We start from the raw sequence: 19,535 nt of genomic DNA, 5'->3' as shown, positions 1-19,535 counted from the left end.
ATTATGAACCCTTACACTAACCTGCAAATGTATTATAATCCAAGAATTTTGATGGCCTCAAATTCTGGCTATGAGACTTTCTTTCATGTTATGGCAGATACCCAACAGTAAAGATCTACTTCCACCTGTATTTCAGAATTCCATCTTCCTTTGAATTAATTTAATATTTATTAAGTTACAAAACATAACATTAGTGAAGAGGATAGGATTTCAAAAAGAACCCGAGATAGCTACAGACCTGCTGAAAGTGCAGCAAAATGTTCAAAATAAATAAAAAGACAGAGGAATGTTGAGTGAAATGCAGTCCAGAACATGCAGTGGGATAATAGAGTTTGGAAGAAGCAGTACAGCACGTATTCTTTGGAAGAGAAGACACGATTGAGTTTAAAAAAAAATAAGAAAGCAGAAGAATTCAGGGTTCAAGAAGAGTGAGTACTGGGTAATAATAATCATTGGAAAAAAAATCAGAGATGACTGGATACAGCGGAAAGATTGATGAGTTTAATTATACAACAGGTTATTGGCTCCTGTATACTGAATGAATGGAACAATAATTTGACAGAATGAAATAGCCAATAAGAAGCAAGTGCCAATTTTGCTAAGTGTAAGATTGCTTCGAGGTATAACTGCTCCTACCAAACCATCACAATTAAGCTCCTCTGATATTGTCAAAGGAACTCAGGAACACTTAGAACCAAAGCCATTGTTGATTGCGGAATGTTTTAGGTTTCATAAGCGGAATCTAAAAGAAGGTGAGTCAATTTCAGTGTACATGGCTGAATTGAAGAGATTGCTTGAGCTTTGTCAGTTTGGTAATGGACTCAGTGATACACTAAGAGATTGTTTAGTCTGTGGAATCTTACAAGAATGCATTCAAAATGGCTTCTACCTGAAGTACAACTCACATTTAAAACAACAGTTAAAATCACTATCAATAGAATCAGCAGACAGAGAAGTAATTGAGTGTAGTACTGAGGAATGAAAGTGAGTGTGAACAAAATTTCAATGACTAATCAGAAACCAGCCTGGCCAAACAAATACGAGGAATTCTGCAGATGCTGGAAATTCATGCAACACACATCAAAGTTGCTGGTGAACGAAGCAGGCCAGGCAGCATCTCTAGGAAGAGGTACAGTCAATCCGCAGGGATCGCTCCCTACACGACTCCCTTGTCCATTCATCCCCCCATCCCTCCCCACTGATCTCCCTCCTGGCACTTATCCTTGTAAGCAGAACAAGTGCTACACATGCCCTTACACTTCCTCCCTTACCACCATTCAGGGCCCCAGACAGTCCTTCCAGGTGAGGCGACACTTCACCTGTGAGTCGGCTGGGGTGATATACTGCGTCCAGTGCTCCTGATGTGGCCTTCTATACATTGGCGAGACCCAACGCAGACTGGGAGATTGTTTTGCTGAACACCTACGCTCTGTCCGCCAGAGAAAGCAGGATCTCCCAGTGGCCACACATTTTAATTCCACATCCCATTCCCATTCTGATATGTCCATCCACGGCCTCCTCTACTGTAAAGATGAAGCCACACTTAGGTTGGAGGAACAACACCTTATATTCCGTCTGGGTAGCCTCCAACCTGATGACATGAACATTGACTTCTCAAACTTCCGCTAATGCCCCACCTCCCCCTCGTACCCCATCCGTTATTTATTTATATATACACATTCTTTCTCTCTCTCACCTTTTTCTTCCTCTGTCCCTCTGACTATACCCTTTGCCCATCCTCTGGGTTTTCCCCCCACTCCCCCCTTTCCTTCTCCCTGGGCCTCCTGTCCCATGATCCTCTCATATCCCTTTGCCAATCAACTGTCCAGCTCTTGGCTCCATCCTTCCCCCTCCTGCCTTCTCCTATCATTTTGGATCTCCCCATCCCCATCCCCCTCCCACTTTCAAATCTCTTACTAGCTCTTCCTTCAGTTAGTCCTAACGAAGGGTCACGGCCCGAAACGTCGACTGTACCTCTTCCTAGAGATGCTGCCTGGCCTGCTGCATTCACCAGCAACTTTGATGTGTGTGGCCAAACAAATAGTGTTATGATTCTGGTAGAGGCTCACATACAGTAAACAAATACAGGTTTAAAAGCAGAATATACAACAGAATAGGACAAATACAGAAAGCATGACAGGTAGACAAAAGTAAATAGTATACACAGGGAAGAGAAAATGCAGTTTAAAAAAAGTACTAATCTGCAGGATTTTGAAGAAAAATTTGATAATGATAAGAATGAACCAGGACTGAGTAGCCTTGAGATTTACACTTTGGAAACAAACAGGAGACAAAGCAACACATGTGGCTTTCACCAGAAGTGAATGCAAGTTAATTAAAATGGATTTGGACACTGGTTCACTCATTCCACAAAATGAGTTTGGTACTTCAAAGATACTAAACTGAAGTCTGCAGATATTCAACTAAGAACTTGTACTGGAGAAAAGATTAATCCTGTGGGAATTACATTTGTACCTGTGAAATACAACAACCAACAAGTCACATTAAGCTTGTTAGTTTTAAAAACAGGAGGACCAGGATTGTGGGGATGTGATTGACTGAGAAAACCACAACTTGAATGGAGATCCATCCACCATTTGCATGCCATAACCCCACCTGTAAAGCCAACAGAACGTGAATTAAGAAATGTGTTGGCTGATGCCACAACTGTTTCCATGCCAAACACTGTGATCCGTTGCCCAACAGAGAACAAATAGGTGTTGGTGCCAACCTCCATGCCTCTGGTTGGAAAGCATATTGGACCAAGGAAGGACCATGCTGCTTAGAGGAATCGTGAAAGTGACGAAAGCAGTAGTCCGACTACAACAGATTTTGTCATCAACATATCTGAGAAAACTTCTGATATGTTAATCAGGCAGTTATTTGCAAAATGTGGCTTGGTTTTAAGCTGGAAAAAAGTTCAAGGAGGTTCAGGAAAGTTGCAAGTATTCAGCTTTTGTGAATATAAAGATCCAGAATCTACTTGTCGTGTATTAAGGTTACTGCATGAACTTCAAGTGGGAGACAAAAATCTGCTTCTAAAAGTAGATGAAAAGACCAAAGCCCAGCTGGATGAATGGAAGGCCATAAAGAAAGGAGTTAATGGAGATCCGAAAACAGAGGGGTTGTCAGATGATGTGGTTGAGGAAACCAAGAGGAGAGATCATATCTTCAGGGGAGCAATAGAAAGATCAATAAGAGAATGCTCCAGTGAACTAAAGGTTACCTTCCCAAGATCAAGATACACAAACTAGAAGAAGAAAAGGGAGAAGAGATGGAGAGAAAAATGTGAATGAGGAAGAGAAAGGTGTGAGAGAGAGAAAGAAAAAGAAAGGGATTGAAGTAGATCTAGAGAAAGAAAAGGAGAAGAAAGGTGTCCAGAGCTATTAGAACCAATTCCTACAGTCTCAGAGTCAGCTGCTACAGCCGCCATGGAGGAGGCCCCAGAACCTGAGATAGTTTTAACAGCCAGAAGTCTCACCTGCCAAGAAGAGGGATACCCCTTGTCAGGAAAAACATTATCCCACAAGAATAAGAAAGCCTCCACAGTGATTAAATCTTTAAACCTGAATAGGTCAATTTAAAAATAACTATGCTGTGGATGTCTGTAGTTAGTAGTTGTATTATATAGTATACTGTGTATATAGTTGAGATGCATTCTGTGTTGAGCTGGAGTTCATAGCTAATTAGGGAGGAGTGTTGTGTATTTGATATTTCAATAGTATTTGAGTAAATTTGTATTGCATATTGGTTGATTAAACATTCTTGTTTTTTAAATAATTCATTACGAGTTATACGTAAGAATATGTTAATTGCATACGCCATCACGCTACCATGTGATATGTACACACCTCACTTAAAGTAAAGATGAAGTTACACTCACATTTCGGACTCCCTTCATTTGAATTAATTGAATGTTTTGAAGCTACAAAACATAACATCCTTCCTAAATCTCACTTTAATTAAGCTTTCCTTATTCAGTTTTATAGTAATTAAAATACGAATTTTGTGAGTGTTAGTCCCACCTGCAGAAATTATCTCTGTCAATCAAAGGAGAATGATGATGGTTCATATAGCACCTTTCAAGAGTTTAGGCTATTTCAAAAGTCTTCACAACCAATTAATTTTTATTGAAGTTTAGTCATTGTTGCAGGAAAAGAATATCAATCAGCCATTGATCTTATACAGGCTCATTGACAAACTGCTTTAATTAACCCCTTCCTCTTAAAAATGTTTACCCTTGAGTACTTATGGAGTCCTGTTTCTCCATTCATTCAAGCTGAATATTCTTATAGCCTGATGTATGTAATGTGATATCTAATTGGAGGACAGTGAGATCTAAACAGCAAAGAAATAAACTACCATCTAACAGGAAGAAGGAGATTGAGGCTATCATTTTACAAAAAGTGCAGATTGAACTGATACAAGCTTTTAATTTTGCAATGTATCCAGTCAGAAGAAGCTGTCTATCTGGTTACTGACTTTGCTTGGATGATAAATTTTGACAAGGATATCTTTGTGATGCCTCGCCCTTTCCTCAGCTAGCTAAGAAAGCTGAAAGAACCTCAAATTAATCAATATCAAATTTATAGATTTAAAGAAATGTTTGTCATTGTCAGGTCTTTTCTATGCCTTCATTTGTTTAATGCGTCATCCTCAAAGACCATTTGCTACAATGCCTATAAAAAGTATTCACCCCCCCTTGGAAGTTTTCATGTTTTATTGTTTTACAATATTGAATCACAGTGGATTTAATTTGCCTTTTTTTTGACACTGATCAACAGAGAAAGACTCTTTTCTATCAAAGTTAAAACAGATCTCTACAAAGTGATCTAAATTAATTACAAATATAAAACACACAATAATTGATTGCATAAGTATTCACCCCCTTCAAGTCAGTATTTGGTAGATAAGACCAGAAGACATAAGGGAGAATTAGGCCATTCAGTCTATTGAGTTTGCTCTGCAATTTCATCATGGCTGATCCTGGATCCCACTCAACCCCACACAACTGCCTTCTCGCTGTATCCTTCGATGCCCTGACTGATCAGGAGACGATCAACTTCTGCCTTTAATATACTCACAGACTTGGCCTCCACCGCAGTCTGTGGCGGAGCATTCCACAGATTCACTACTCTCTGGCTAAACAAATTCCTCCCTACCTCTGATCTAAAGGGTCATTGCTCAATTTTGAGATTGTACCCTCTAGTTCTGGATATGCCCACTATAGGAACCATCCTTTCCACATCCACCCTATCTATCTCCTTTCAACATTCAATAGGTAGATGCACCTTTGGCAGCAATTACAACCTTGAGTTGTGTGAATAGTTCTCTATCAGCTTTGTACCTCTGGACACTGCAATTTTTCCCCATTCTTCCAGGGCCTGCTCCTCACAACATGATGCAGACACCACCACGCTTCATGGTAGGGATGGTGTACAGTTGATTATGTGAGGTGTTTGGCTTACGCCAAACATAGCATTGAATCTGATGGCTAAAAAGCTCAATTTTGGTTTAAACAGACCATAGAACCTTCTTCCAGCTGATTCTGGAGTCTCTCACATGCCTTCTGGCAAACTCTAGCCGAGATTTTTTTTTAACAGTGGCTTTCTCTTTGCCACTCTCCCATAAAGCTGCGACTGGTGAAGCACCCGAGTGGCAGTTGTTGTATGCGCAGTCTCTGCCATCTGAGCCATTGAAGCTTGTAACTCCTCTAGAATTGTCATAGGTCTCTTGGTTTTCAAAAACCAATAATGGGGTCTCCCTCAATAGTCCCCTTCTTGCACAGTCACTCATTATTTGAGGACGGCCTACTATATGCAGATTTACAGATGCGCCATATTCTTTCCAATACCTGATGATTGAGCTAACTGTTTTCAAAGGGATATTCAGTGACTTGGAAATGTTCTTGTATCCATCCATCTCCTGACTTGTGCTTTTCAATAACCTTTTCTCTGAGTTGCTTGGAGTGTTCTTTTGCCTTCACGGTGTAGTTTTTGCCAGGATACTGACTCACCAGACCTGGACCTTCCAGGTACAGGTGTATTTTTACTATCGTCACCTTGACTGTACATGGGTCTCCAAAAAACGATCTCCATTTATGTGACTTCTAAAACCAATTGGCTGCACCAGTGATGATTTGGTGTGTCATATTAAAGGGGGAGGGGTGAATACTTATCCAATCAATTATTTTGTGGTTTATATTTGTAATTAATTTAGATCACTTTGACATGAAATAGTCTTTTTCTGTTGATCAGTGTCAAAGAAAGCCAAATTTAAATCCACCGTGATTCAATGCTGTAAAACAATAAAACATGAAAACTTCGAAGGGGATGGGGGTGAATACGTTTTATAGGCACTGCATGAATTGAAAGTAATTGAATCAGCATGGTGATATGGTAGCATAGTATCATGACAGTGTCAGCAATCACTGATCAGGGTTCAATTCCCGCAGCTGTCTGTAAGGAGTTGGTACATTCTCTTCAGGACTGAATGGGTTTCCTCGGAGTCCTCTGGTTCCCTGCCACATCCCATGGTTTTGTAACCATGGGTTAGATTTAGCAAGTTGTGGACATGCTATGGTGGTGTTGGACGCATGGCGACACCTGTGGTCTGCCTGGAGCACACCTTCACTGATTTGATTTGATGCGAATGATGCATTTCACTGTATGTTTCAATGTTTAACTGCACATGACAAATAAAGCAAATCTTTAAAAAAAATCTTTAAACACCAAGGATGATAGCATAGGAAATCTGAATTGATGAGCTCACCAGAGAAGGGTTCCTCAATTAGTGGATTCAAGTTTGTTTAAAATATTCCAACAGAGTATTAGTGTTAGGTGAACCAGTAGTTCAAACTCTTCTCCCACTCTTCATCCAGAAGATTAAAATGCACGAGATCCACAGTGAATTAGTCGTTTGGATTCAGAACTGGCTTGCCCGCAGAAGACAGAGGGTAGTGGTGAAAGGGACTTGTCCTAGCTGTGATTAGTTGTGTTCTGCAGGGATCTGTACCTCTTCTGTTTGTAATGTATATAATTGACCTGGATGAAATTGTAGGTGGGTGGCTTAGTAAGTTTGCATATGATACAAAGATTGGTGGTGTTGTGGATTGCGTAGAAGATGGGCAAGGAATACAGTGGTATATAGATCAGTTGCAGATGTGGGTGGAGAAATGGCAGATCAAGCTTAACTGGACAAATGTGAAATGTTGCACCTTGGCCAAGTGGTTAAGGCATTGGACTAGCGACCTGAAGGTCGTGAGTTCGAGCCCCAGCCGACGGAACGTGTTGTGTCCTTGAGCAGGGCACTTAATCACACATTGCTCTGTGACAACACTGGTGCCAAGCTGTATGGGTCCTAATGCCCGTCCCTTGGACAACATTGGTGTCGTGGAGAGGAGAGACTTGCAGCATGGGCAACTGCTGGTCTTCCATACAACCTTGCCCAGGCCTGCGCCCTGGAGAGTGAAGACTTTCCAGGTGCAGATCCATGGTCTCACAAGACTAACGGATGGTTGGTCAAATGTATAGAGACAGTACACTGTTAAGGGCAAGACCCTTAACAGTATTGATGAGCAGAGGGACCTTGAATGACCAAGTTCATAGCTTCCTGATAGTGGCTACACTGGTTGATACAGTAGTTAAGATGGTATATGGTACGATTGCCTTTACCATCGAGGCATTGCATTCAAAAGTCAGGAAGTTATATTGCAACTTAATAAAACTCTAGTTAGGCCACATGTGGGATATTGCATACTGTTATGTTTTGTAACTCCAAAGCATTAAACTAATTCAAAGGAGAACAAGAGAGCTGGGAATGAAAGTCTAACTGTGGATTTTGCTTTAAGCAAGGCGCGCATGTATCAAGTGGTAGCATCATGCGTATACAATTCATTCACTCTTACATATAACCTGCGATGCTTTATGTAAACAATAAAGAATGCTTAATCAAACAATAGTTACAATGTTATTAAAATATTACTGAAACATTAAATATACAACACTCCTCCCTGCTTAGCTATAAAGTCTGACTCAATATAGAATACATCTCGACTTATATACATATACTATATATACAGTATACTCTGTCAAACAACTACTATATAGATACCCACATCATAATAAATTTTAAATTGTCCCATTCAGGCCTAAAGATTTAATCGCTGCAGAGGATTTCTTACTCTTGTGGGATGTCTTTCCTGACAAGAGAGGTCACTCTTCTTGGCAGGAGAGATGTGTGGCTGTGAAACAATCTCACATTCTGGGGCTTACCCTGTAATGATGGTAGTTGTTGACTCCTGGATAGCATGAAGTGATTCTGAAAGCTCTGGACATCCTTTCTTCTCCTTTTCTTGCCTTTTCTCTTTGAATCTATTTTGATCATTGCTTCTCTCCTGGTCACAGCTTCTTTCTCTTTCTTTATCCCACTCTTTTTCTTTCCCATGTTCCTTCTCACTTTCACACCTTTCCCTTTCTGTTTCTCACTCATGCTCTTTCTCTCTGTTTCTTCTCTATTTCAACTCAGTATGTCTTTTTCTTGCCCTACTTTTTCTTCAAGTTTCTTGTGATGCTGGCCCTCCTGTTTTTACCACTTGGCTTGTTGGATGTTATACTTCTCTGTTACAGATGTTGTTCCCACAGGAGTCATCTTTTCTCCAGGGTAAGATCTTAGTTGGATAACTATTTGTAGTTGGATGGTACAGTGCCGATGTAATGTCTTATTCCAATCATTTTCAGGAATGAATGAAACGGTTCCACAACAAATTGTGGTCCATTGTCTAAGGGTTCTGGAAGACCAGTTCTTGTGAAGAATCTTCTGAACACCTCAACAATGTGCAAGGCTGTAGTGGAGACTATTGACAACACTTCTGGCCACTTTGTACTTAGCCGCATCCACTAGTACTGAGAAATTTGAGCCCATGAATGATCTGGGCAAAATCTTCTACAGGGCAATGCAGAGCATTCTCCGGGATGGAGAGATGCTGCTCTTGGCATCTTCTGGATGTGTTGACATCCTGAACAGTGCATGGCAAGCTGCTTGATCTGCTAATCTAGCTCAGTATCCCAGGCCACTAGACAAAGCTTAAAGCCAATAATTTCAATTTGACCTTGCCTAGATGACTGGTATGTAGCTCATCCAACAATTTAGTGCTCAGTTTGGATGGCGCAACAACTCACAATCACCATATACGACAACCACAGTCAAGGGAAAGTTCATCTTGTTGCTGTTAAAAATGGGGGAGCTGATGTTTCTGCTGCACATACCAGCCAGTTTTGATTGCACGTAGACCTGCGACACTGAGGTCTTTTCTGGTTTACCTTTGGATCACTTCTGCTGTAAAAGGGAGACTTTTGATTTGATTTGGAAAGAATACATCAAGATGAGTGTCCTCTTTTGTCAATTCTTCAGGTATTTCCTTTTCCAAGGGTAAAGGGGACAATCTGTCAGCATTTCTGTGATTAGTTGTCCTCTTGAATTTGATCATGTCATTGTATGTTCCAAGAAACAGAAGCCACCTCTGCATTTGGTGCTGTGCTGTTAGTGGAACACCCTTCTGTGCACTGAACATGGACACCATTGGCTAGTGATTAGTGGTGAAGATAAACTCTCTCCCGTACAAATTCAGGTTGAAGCATCTTACTCCCCAAATCTGGCATAGTGGCTAGGTTTGGTAGGAACTGTTAAATTAATAGACAAATCCTAAAAAGGACTGCAACTATGACATGTTCTTTGGCCTTGGGCCATCCACCATTGCTTGTGTTTTCGCAGCACACTTGTGCATCAATGGTGTGACCACAGTAAGTGATGCTTGATTTAAAGACTTCACACTTGTTGTGTCATGCTCTGAGCCCATGATCTTCTAATCATTTTAACACTGTCTTGAGATCTTGGAGATGTTTGTTATCATCCTCACCAGTAACCATGATGTCATCCAGGTAAAACTGCGTGCCTGGGCAGCCTTCCAGCACTTGGTTCATATTTTTCTGCCAGAGTCCAGGTGTAGATGCTGCTCCAAAAACCAGCATATTATAATGATAAAGCCCTTTGTGAGTGTTTATGGTGAAAAATACTTTGGATTCTTCTTCCATCTCCATCTGTCAGTACGCCTCAGCTAAGCCTACTTTGCTAAAATGTTTCACTCCAGAAATATTTACAAAGATATCCTCTATTCTGGGCAGAGAGTATTGATCAATTTTCAGAACTAGGTTGATGGTGACCGTAAAATCACAAATCCAGACAAACCCTTTTTCATGGCTACAGGGACCACTGACATTGCCCATAGGATCCACTCACCCTTGGAAAAAACTCCTTCAGACACCATGTGATTTAGCTCACTACTGCTTTATCACGGATGGTATAAGGAACTGGATGGGTTTTGTAAAACTTAAGTGTGGCATTTTCATTTAACACTGTTTTATCCTTGATATTTTTGAGTTTTCCAATGCCATTCTTGAACACAGCTGTTGCACCATTCAGCACCTTTCTTAATTCATTTTCGGTGGAATCTATTGGAGGGATGTAGCATGCAATAAGTGAATGGATCTCCAATCAAGTTGTAGTCGTCTCAGCCCGCAATACTGGCTGTCCATATAAGCTCAACCTGCAGGCTTCAGTTCAGCTTCATTGAAGTGCCATCAGACTCATTTTGTGAAATGACTGAAACAGGATAGCCAATGTCCAATACCATTTTAATTAAATTGCTGTTCACTTCTGGTGTAAGCCCAACTGATTTTTTAAATCTTAGTTTCCACATTGTAGATCTAAAACCTGTTCAGTCCTGTATCACTATCATCATCAGATTTTTAAATTTACAACATGCAGATTAGTGCTCTTTTTCAAACTGCAACTTGACTTTGTATCATTTTCTCTTCCCTGTGCAATTTATTTATTTTTGTCTATCCTACTTACTTTTTGTATGTGTCCTACTTTGCTGCATTTTCTGCAAGTTTCGCCTTTAAATCTGAATTGATCTGATGTATGTGAGCCCCTGTCACAACAATAACACAATTTGTTTGACACAGGTAAGTTTCTATTTGGACATTGCAATTCTGCTCACACACACTTTCACTCCTGGTAACCATTCAATTACTTCTCTGTATGCTGTTTCCATTGATACAGCTATGCCAACTGCTCTTTTAAAAGTAGGTTGTGCTTCAGTTAGGAGCCAGTTTTGAAGACTTACTTGCAAGATTCCTCAAACAAAATGATCTTTCAATGCATCATTAAAACCATCACTGAACTGACAATGCTCAGACAATCTCTTCAATTCAGCCATGTACACTGAAATGGGCGTTCCTTCTTTTTGATCCTGCTTATGAAACCTGAAGCATTCTGCAATCAACAATGGTTTCAGTTCTAAATGTTTCTGCATCACTTTCACAATATCAACAAAGCTCATTTTGGCTGGTTCGGTTGGAGCAGTTAAACTTTGAAGCAAGCTGTCTGCCTTTAAGCCCAATGCCTTCAGCAAAATTGGCACTTGGTTCTCATCGGCTATTCCATTTGTTTTAAAATACTACTTAATTCATTCAGTATAAAAATCCAGTTATCTGTTGTGTAATGGAACGTGTCTATCTTTCTGAAGCTGCCAGCCATTTTAGCTTTTTTAAATGATTATTATCACCCGGTTCTCACTGCTTATGAACCCATGAATTCTTCCATTTTCTGTCATTTTTTAAAACTCAGTTGTGTCTTTTCACCCAAAGAACATGTGCTGATTTGCTTTTTTTAAACTCAAACATCTTACCATGCTTCAACAGGTAGGCAGTTGTCTTGGGATCGATTTAAAAAAATACCTTGTTGCCACTGTTATGTTTTGTAATTCCAAAACATTATACTAACTAAAAGGAAAACAAGAGAGCCAGGAATGCATGTTTAACTTCAGTTTTTGCTTTAAATGAGGCACGCATGTATCAATTGGTAGCGTGATGACGTATGCATTTCACACACTCATGCATATAACCCGCAAGGCATCATGTAAACATCAAAGAGTGATTAATCAAACAATATCTTTGATATTACTCATATTACTGATATATTAAATACATAAGACACACAGCAGTGGTTCTCAATGTGAGCCATATGTTCCCCAGGAGGCCATGCCAAATTCATATGGGCCACAAGTAAAAAAAATTGTAAAGAAAATATTTGTCTGAATGGGGCAAGATAAGTTTACTGTTTGTAATGGAATATTACTTAGATATACAGTATAAATAAAAAAAGAAATGGATATATTTGATTTAATTGGAACTCTGAATGAAATGAATGGTAAAATAAGCTAGATGTTGCAAATAAGGTCGCAAAACAGCTTAGCCTGTGTGTGTGTGGTGTGACACGTCAATGGTCATCTCTGCTCCTGTTTGACCATGCACAAATCACCGTTCACACCCTGTAGGGGGTTTCACTGAGCCCCTATCCTATTCAGAGCTTTGAAATAGTTTTATTTTTCATATATACCTGTGTCAATATATTTAACATTTAATAAAACTTATAACCTGCTCAAACATAAATATTGATTGTATATTAGAATAATTAGTTTAGCAACTTGTGAACACAATGGAGAGTGGGGGCCACAGAGGTAAATGAAAGTCACAGGAGGGCCACGATCAGAATAAGGTTGGGAACTACTGGCATACCGTTCTGGTCGTCTCATTATAGGAAGAACATCAAGGCTTTGAAGAGGGTGCAGAAGAGGTTTATCAGGATGCTGCCTGGATTAAAGAGCGTGTTCTATAATGAAATGATGAACAAACTTGAGTTTTCTCTGGAGCAGCAGTGGCTGGGGGAAAAAGATTGAGAGGCATAGATAGAGTGTACAGGTAGTATCTTTTCTCCCCCAGGGTTGAAATGTCTAAAACCAGAGGATATGCACTTAGATAAGGGGGTTAAGTTCAAAGGAGATGTGAGGGGCAAGTTTTTAACACAGAGAATGGTGAGGGCCTAGAATGCTGTCCCAGGGGAAATGGTGGAGGCAGATACATTAAGAACTTTTAAGAGGTGTTTAGATAGGCACATGAATATGAGGAAAATGGAAGGATATGGGCACGGTGTAGGCAGAAGGGATTAGTTTAGTTGGCTATTTGATTACTAATTTAATTGGTTCAGCACAACACTATGGGATGAAGGGCCTGTTCCTGTGCTGTACTCCTCTGTTTTGTTTGAAGCTGCTGTTGTAAATGCAACTTTAATCCCAAAAATTGGTGAGTTCATTTCCTTGTAGTCAAGATGCCTCATGCACCAATTTCCATTTTAACACAGGTGAGACGTGGTGAAACGCAGATTAAATAATTAATCAGCTCCTAGGAGAAAGGTTAATCACTGAAGGCTAAGTAGACAGACTTAAGCTATTCAGACTTAAGGAATTCTGAATAGTTCTTATTTTCCTGTGCTAAAACTAGAATGTGAGGCAACACTTGTGAGCTGTCCCTAGCGCACCCTTGGGTTGTGTTGGTTGTTAATGCAAATGATGCATTTCAGTGTATGTTTCAATGCGTGTATGATAAATAAATTAATTGGAATCTGATTCTGAATTTAAAAGGAAGGGAGTAGGACTAAATTAACAAAATTACTGTGGTTTTTGTAGATCAGGAAGATCAGAGTTGTTTCCCAAAAGTTGAACAATCATGGTCTAAAATCCTATCCATCCCATAGTCACTGAAGTCTCCCAATCTGCCCACCAGTCCTGTGCAATCATGCCATCCTTCAGCCATGATGTTGCTACTTTAACCACATGCTGTCCGTCCCATGATCTCTCTTCCACTAGAATTCATTCCCGCCACCCTGACCACTAAAACTTTACTATCTTTACTGTGGTCTTTCACACCAAGCTGTCAATCAAACTTGCAGACAGCCCGAAAATTGAGAGAATCCCATGTTTAAAAATGCTGCAGGATGCTTCAAAATAAAACATACTTTGTTTGCTATTCCTTCCTTCTCCTATCTCATTGTGAATTATGGCACCCATCTTCCTATCTGTAATTCAGTACCAAAAGAGGGAAGCACATTTGTTGCATGGATATTTGAGGCAGGAGCTGATCTAGGATCTCAGATGCTGCTTTACTTTCTGATTTCTTGCAGCACATTGCTTGTAGCATTTTCCTCAATATTAGCCATGACTATAATAGTAAGCAAGTGAGGTTTTAATATAATGGCTTTCCCAGGCAGTTCAAGAGCAGTGGATTGGTGGATATAAATGTAATCACGATGCTGCCTTTAGTTGCTTGTAGTCAGATCTATTATAACTGCTCAGCAGTCTGCTAAGATTAGTAGTGCAGTGTGCTATGTACTGACTGCTACACATTTTCCTAGTGTCAGAGTAAATTCTGCAGTTAGCAATATAAACAGATGTGAGATTTTCCCATGCTATTGTTAAATATCTTCTTCAGAGTAAATAGCATGTGTTCCAGTGCCCCACAGACCCAAAGACTACATAACTACTTATATTAGAAGACATCCTGTGAGAAGTCAGTCTAACCTTCATGCAAAGTGACAATGGTAGGTTGGCGTGATCTGTGGCATAATTGTGCAACCAGGTGGAAAGTAGGTTTACTTTAAAGTGCGAATTGAAAAATAAATGAGAAAGTCAGCACACCTTTCACAATTTAATTATTTGAGAACACCTCATGACTGTGCAAGACTATAATTAATTTCAAAGTCTTTTTAAACCAACAATACTGGTGGTTAGATCATATTTTTGAGAACGTTTTCACAGAGCCTTCCTGTTCTGTTCTCTTTAAAACTCATGCCCATAAATTGGGCTTTCAACTATTTTCATTGTGCGATTAAAACAATGTTGCATTTTGCACTTGAAATCCCCATTTGCTGGGTGTCTCCAAAAAACTGACTTGTTAGCCCCTTGCTAGCGGCCACCGAATTCTGTGGCGATAAACCCACCTTTCTCCGGCTTTGTACGTATAGGGTGTATACGACTTTGGTCCTGCCAAATCTGTGAGGTTGGGACATCTCACCCACCCAAACCTCAGTTTGTGTGAATGCTGTGTGATTTACTGCCCCCGGCAAGAAATAACAGATCATACACTGCATACAATTAAAAAGAAGTATATTTAATAATGTTAAGTTAAGCAAACAGTTATTAAATGAAAGGAAAAAAACAAAAGGGCACATTACTCTTTAATAGTCAATCGTGCACTTAAGTTGGAGCTCACCCTTGAACTTGTCTGTCAGTCACACGCTGAACCCTCGGTCTGCGTGAAAGCATGCATCACCTTCCGAATGTCGCTCGAATTCCATCCTGAACACTCCTTGAAACCATTCATCTGCACAAAGCACCTTGTGCAACAGAGGCAGCATTCCCAGCCGTCTTCATCCCGCTGTCTTCTCCCAGCTCCCACCAACAGAGACCTCTCCATCCGTGTCTGCCAGAACCTCCTTCCAAATCCACCATCCTGATTGGCTGACAGCACATTCCTAAGTTGAATAACAACACTTCTTATCTCAGCTCAAGCTGAGAACAGTACAGACTGCTAAAATGAAATATGTACAGCATAGCAGTAAAAATCTTAACCAGGGTCTTACACACTAAGGCATGTTGAGGTTCCCTGCTAAACATCATTAAGGTGGTTTACATGGAGTTATGCACATTACATCAGGACCTGAAGACTTCTGAATGGCAGCATACTCAGTTGAACACAGCTTCTGATGATTTATTCTGCACTGATCTGTGAAGGGTGTCAATCCTTAAAGGGGTAGTCCTTAGTACAGAGACAAAACTATACCTGTGGCGGAGCAAAGGGAGGCTGCAGGGCAAAGGAGAATGTTGCTGCATTTAATAAAAGGGACTCCAGCATTCTTATTAGTGACATTATGCTCGGAGCAAGTTCCTGTCTGCAAGGGGATCCAAAAAACACAGGATGGCTAACACAAGAAAAAGTTGGCTGGTGGTGACTGCAGTTGCCTCCTCTACGTCTGAGACTACTCATTGGAACAATGAACAAGAAAATTCTATGCCAACACAAATATATCAATGGGTTTTTCAGTGCACTGACAACAGCCATTTCAATAGCTGGGTCATGAATTCATTAATGTCACAGAATCATTGCAGGTAGACCTACAAATTACTTTCAGCCTTTAACTACCACTTTCAGATGCCACGCAGATAATACACTTATTCAGGACTTGGTTGTGCGTCTAATTCCAAGAGCATCAAAACAACGTAGTCCTAATCATGCCAACAATTTTAGTGTTATTTGCCTGATTTTGGTTTTAAAGTTGTTATGCTTTCATTTTAACTGAATACATGTTTACAGGGTCTGTAGCTGGTACTGAATAGCTCAGAAATATAAACGTTGGGTCTGCACTTGCTGAAGCTGTTTGAAGTGTCATTTCCAACCATATAGGCAATATTTTGAATCTAGTTATGGATGCTATTCAACTAAATATTACAATGAACTGCTAGCTTTTGGTACTATGATGTGTGATTGCTCTATGCAGTGCATGCCAGTGATTTTGGGTTCATTAACTGTTTCCTTAATTCTTACACTCAGAAAATAATGAAGCGTCTCATAAAGAGATACATACTGAAAGCTCAAATGGATAGGGAGAAAGATGATGTCAATGAAGGTAAGTCAAAGGCACAGCTGTGTGATGGGAGTGGTCAATAAATTCTTGTTTTATGTATACATTACAAATTCTGCTCACCTTAGTAATAAAGTTCTTACAATCTACAGCTCATGTTTCAGTTTTCATCAAAAGAGCAATGATCTTTCTTCATATCATTGAACTAAGCAATTAACTTCAAGGTGACAATTTCCAGGTGCCCAGAGGCTGTAAAATGACCTTTGTTCTAGTGGTTTAAAAACAAGATATTTTACAATATGTTATTTTTGAGCAACATGCCCCACTTTGCTCATCTTGTCTGGAAACCTTGTTCTAGTTAAAGTTGCTGGAACATAAACTTATCATCTGGCAAAATAGAACAGACTAAAATTATGCAAAGTAATGTAACATTAGAGTGTGGAGAGTGTAATGGTAATTTGTGTGGCTTACTTACACTGTCATTTATTTCTAAAATAACTTCTTTAAATATCATATAGATCTATTTTAGAGTACTTGTGTATGCCTACGTAAAGTAAACGGTTAGGTTTCTACTCTGTTGATAGACAATGGCACTTCTGAGTTGTCTCAAGTAAAGTGTGGGATGGACAATGAAGCAATCTTATCTTTCAGTTCAGTTGCAACAACCTTTATAAACCATATACTCTAGAGAATTGCTTTATCAGTGTGATATTTATACTTCCCAAATCAATTTACCTGTGCACTCCACTGCCCCATTTCACAATGCATTCATGAGCAACTTTTGTTGAAGCAGAGTTTGGTTGGATTCAGGAATTCGATATGAAGTTCTCTTATCAATTTAACTACAGTCTCTACCGGGTCAGTTATTTAATGGGTAGAAATCATACTTCATCCTTTAACAATTCGTGATGCTCAAGCATCACTTCTTGAAAATCAACCAGAGGTGAGTAGGGTGAACTCACAATTTGCCACTGAAGTACAGACAAGACTTTCTAAAGCACCAAACATCTTCCAAATTTATGTTAGATAAATCATAAGGATGTCTGGACTGGTAGTAGAAAAGTGTTAGATTAATTTTATATCCTAGGCATTCTGAGTCTAGGATATTGTTTATATTAACATTAGATGTAGGGGTCATTGCCAAGGCTAACCTTTATCACTCATCACAATCACCTTTGTTAATATGGTACATTTCTTCTGGTAAATAGAAGCTTAGAGTTTGCTCTTGAATAGGAACCTCAAAGATTTAGACTCAGTGACAATGAAGGAATGGTGCTTTGTTTTCCCTTTGTGTGACTTGGAGGCAGACTTGCAGGTCATGGAGAAGTACAAGACAAGCCCATCCAGTTCATGCCGAGCCACAATAGCAAATGGTGCTATTGACATATCTTTCTACCAAAGCCTTTCTTAGTGTTAATGGCCACATACTTTGGAGTTGCTGTTGTAAAAGCCTTGGCCCATTGCCACCGTACATTTTGCAAATGGTACACACTTCAGCCTTGGTGTTGAAGAGAGCAAATGTTTAGAATAGTTGTTATGGTGCCAGTCTGACAATGAAATTTGTTGTTAATTTGATCGAGCTTCTTAAATACTTTTGCAACTTGTATCATCCAGGAGATGAAGTGTTTGCCTGTATCTGATAGTACTGTACCTGGAGTGATATATCAAAAGCCAATAAAGATATCCACTTTCCCAGCAGCTACATATTTCATCCTAATGAGCACAAAATTCAGCCCAACTTTTAAACAGAGTAAATGAATGCATCAAACATCCTGAGAAGAGAATGTTCCTAAGTAAAAGTATTACAATAATAGTAAAACAACTGTAAATAGCATTCAACAAACAACAGGAATTCTGCAGATGCTGGAAATTCAAGCAACACACATCAATGTTGCTGCGTTCACCAGTAACTTTGAGGTGTTGTGTAAATAGCATTCAATGTCTTTTTAAGAAGGAAATTAATGAGTGCTCGACTTTGGATTTTATAGTGTGTACATTACCAAAAGATCAAATGAGTAAAATAATTAATAGGTTAGTCTAAGTGAATAGCTGAACAGATTGTGTATTATTGCTGTGTTACTTTATTTTATGTTACCAGGGTACAGTTAGATTTTTGAATAATTGTTATCAGTTTATAATTTCCTGTTCTGAATTGCATGTTTGTGAATTTTAATCCTAAACAGAAGTTATTTTTATTCAATAGTTTAGTTTCTTAGCCTTGATTTCTTGTTATTGTATTCTAAACTTTAGACTAAAATAGTTTGGTTACTAAGTTCTCTGTATTTTTATTAATTTGCTTGCTTGTTATTTTTAAGGTGAACTCAAGGAAATCAAGCAAGATATTTCAAGCCTCAGATATGAACTGCTTGAGGAAAAGTCACAAAACACAGATGATCTTGCTCATCTTATCAAGCAGTTTGGAGAAAAATTGGGAGCCTAATCAATTGACAAAGAAAATAGTTATCTAGTAACATTGCATCTTGAACAACTCTGCACCAAATCACCAACTACAATGATAGATTTTGCATATTAATTATAATAGTGCCAAATATAATTTAGATTTAAACATATCAATGCATAGTCAAAGCAGTAGTTATGCAATAATTTGTACAATATTGAAAGTTTTTAACATATTATTGGAAAATATAAACTGACTAAAGAATATACTGTATTAAAATTTTTGTATATCAATGAAAATGTGTGTAAATATGTTTTATTTACACAAGAGCAAACATATTCTTTACAACAGGCACTTAAGAAACTCTTATATAGACCATTGATGATAGAAAGATTGAGTCCTATGTAGGAGGCGAAAAGTTGTATTGAATTTAGAGCAAGTTAAAAGGTTGGCACAACATCTTGGGTTGAAGGCTTCTACTATGCTGTAGTGTTCGATGTTCTATGCTCTAAAATTCTTCTAATACGTGCAGCTGGAAGATTTTGCATCTTCTCCATCATCATTTAGACAATACACTGCAAAGCCTCTTCCAGGGATGCCT

At 39.2% G+C, this 19,535-nt stretch overlaps 1 protein-coding gene across 1 annotated transcript in view; it reads left to right on the top strand.

The window, feature by feature from the left end:
• The window catches only part of LOC140200763 (short transient receptor potential channel 6-like), a 121,557-nt gene extending 102,482 nt beyond the window's left edge, over positions 1-19,075 (top strand). The window contains exons 11-12 of the mRNA XM_072264363.1: positions 16,506-16,581; positions 18,852-19,075. Of these exons, the coding sequence (XP_072120464.1) occupies positions 16,506-16,581; positions 18,852-18,976 (201 nt within the window). The 3' untranslated portion in view covers positions 18,977-19,075. The remainder of the gene's footprint in view (positions 1-16,505; positions 16,582-18,851) is intronic.
• Positions 19,076-19,535: the final 460 nt, after the last annotated feature.

Source organism: Mobula birostris, chromosome 7 (genome assembly GCF_030028105.1).
Source record: "Mobula birostris isolate sMobBir1 chromosome 7, sMobBir1.hap1, whole genome shotgun sequence".
Lineage (NCBI taxonomy): Eukaryota > Metazoa > Chordata > Chondrichthyes > Myliobatiformes > Myliobatidae > Mobula > Mobula birostris.
The sequence above is the reverse complement of the archived record's forward strand: the minus strand, read 5'-3'. Positions and strand labels throughout refer to the sequence as shown.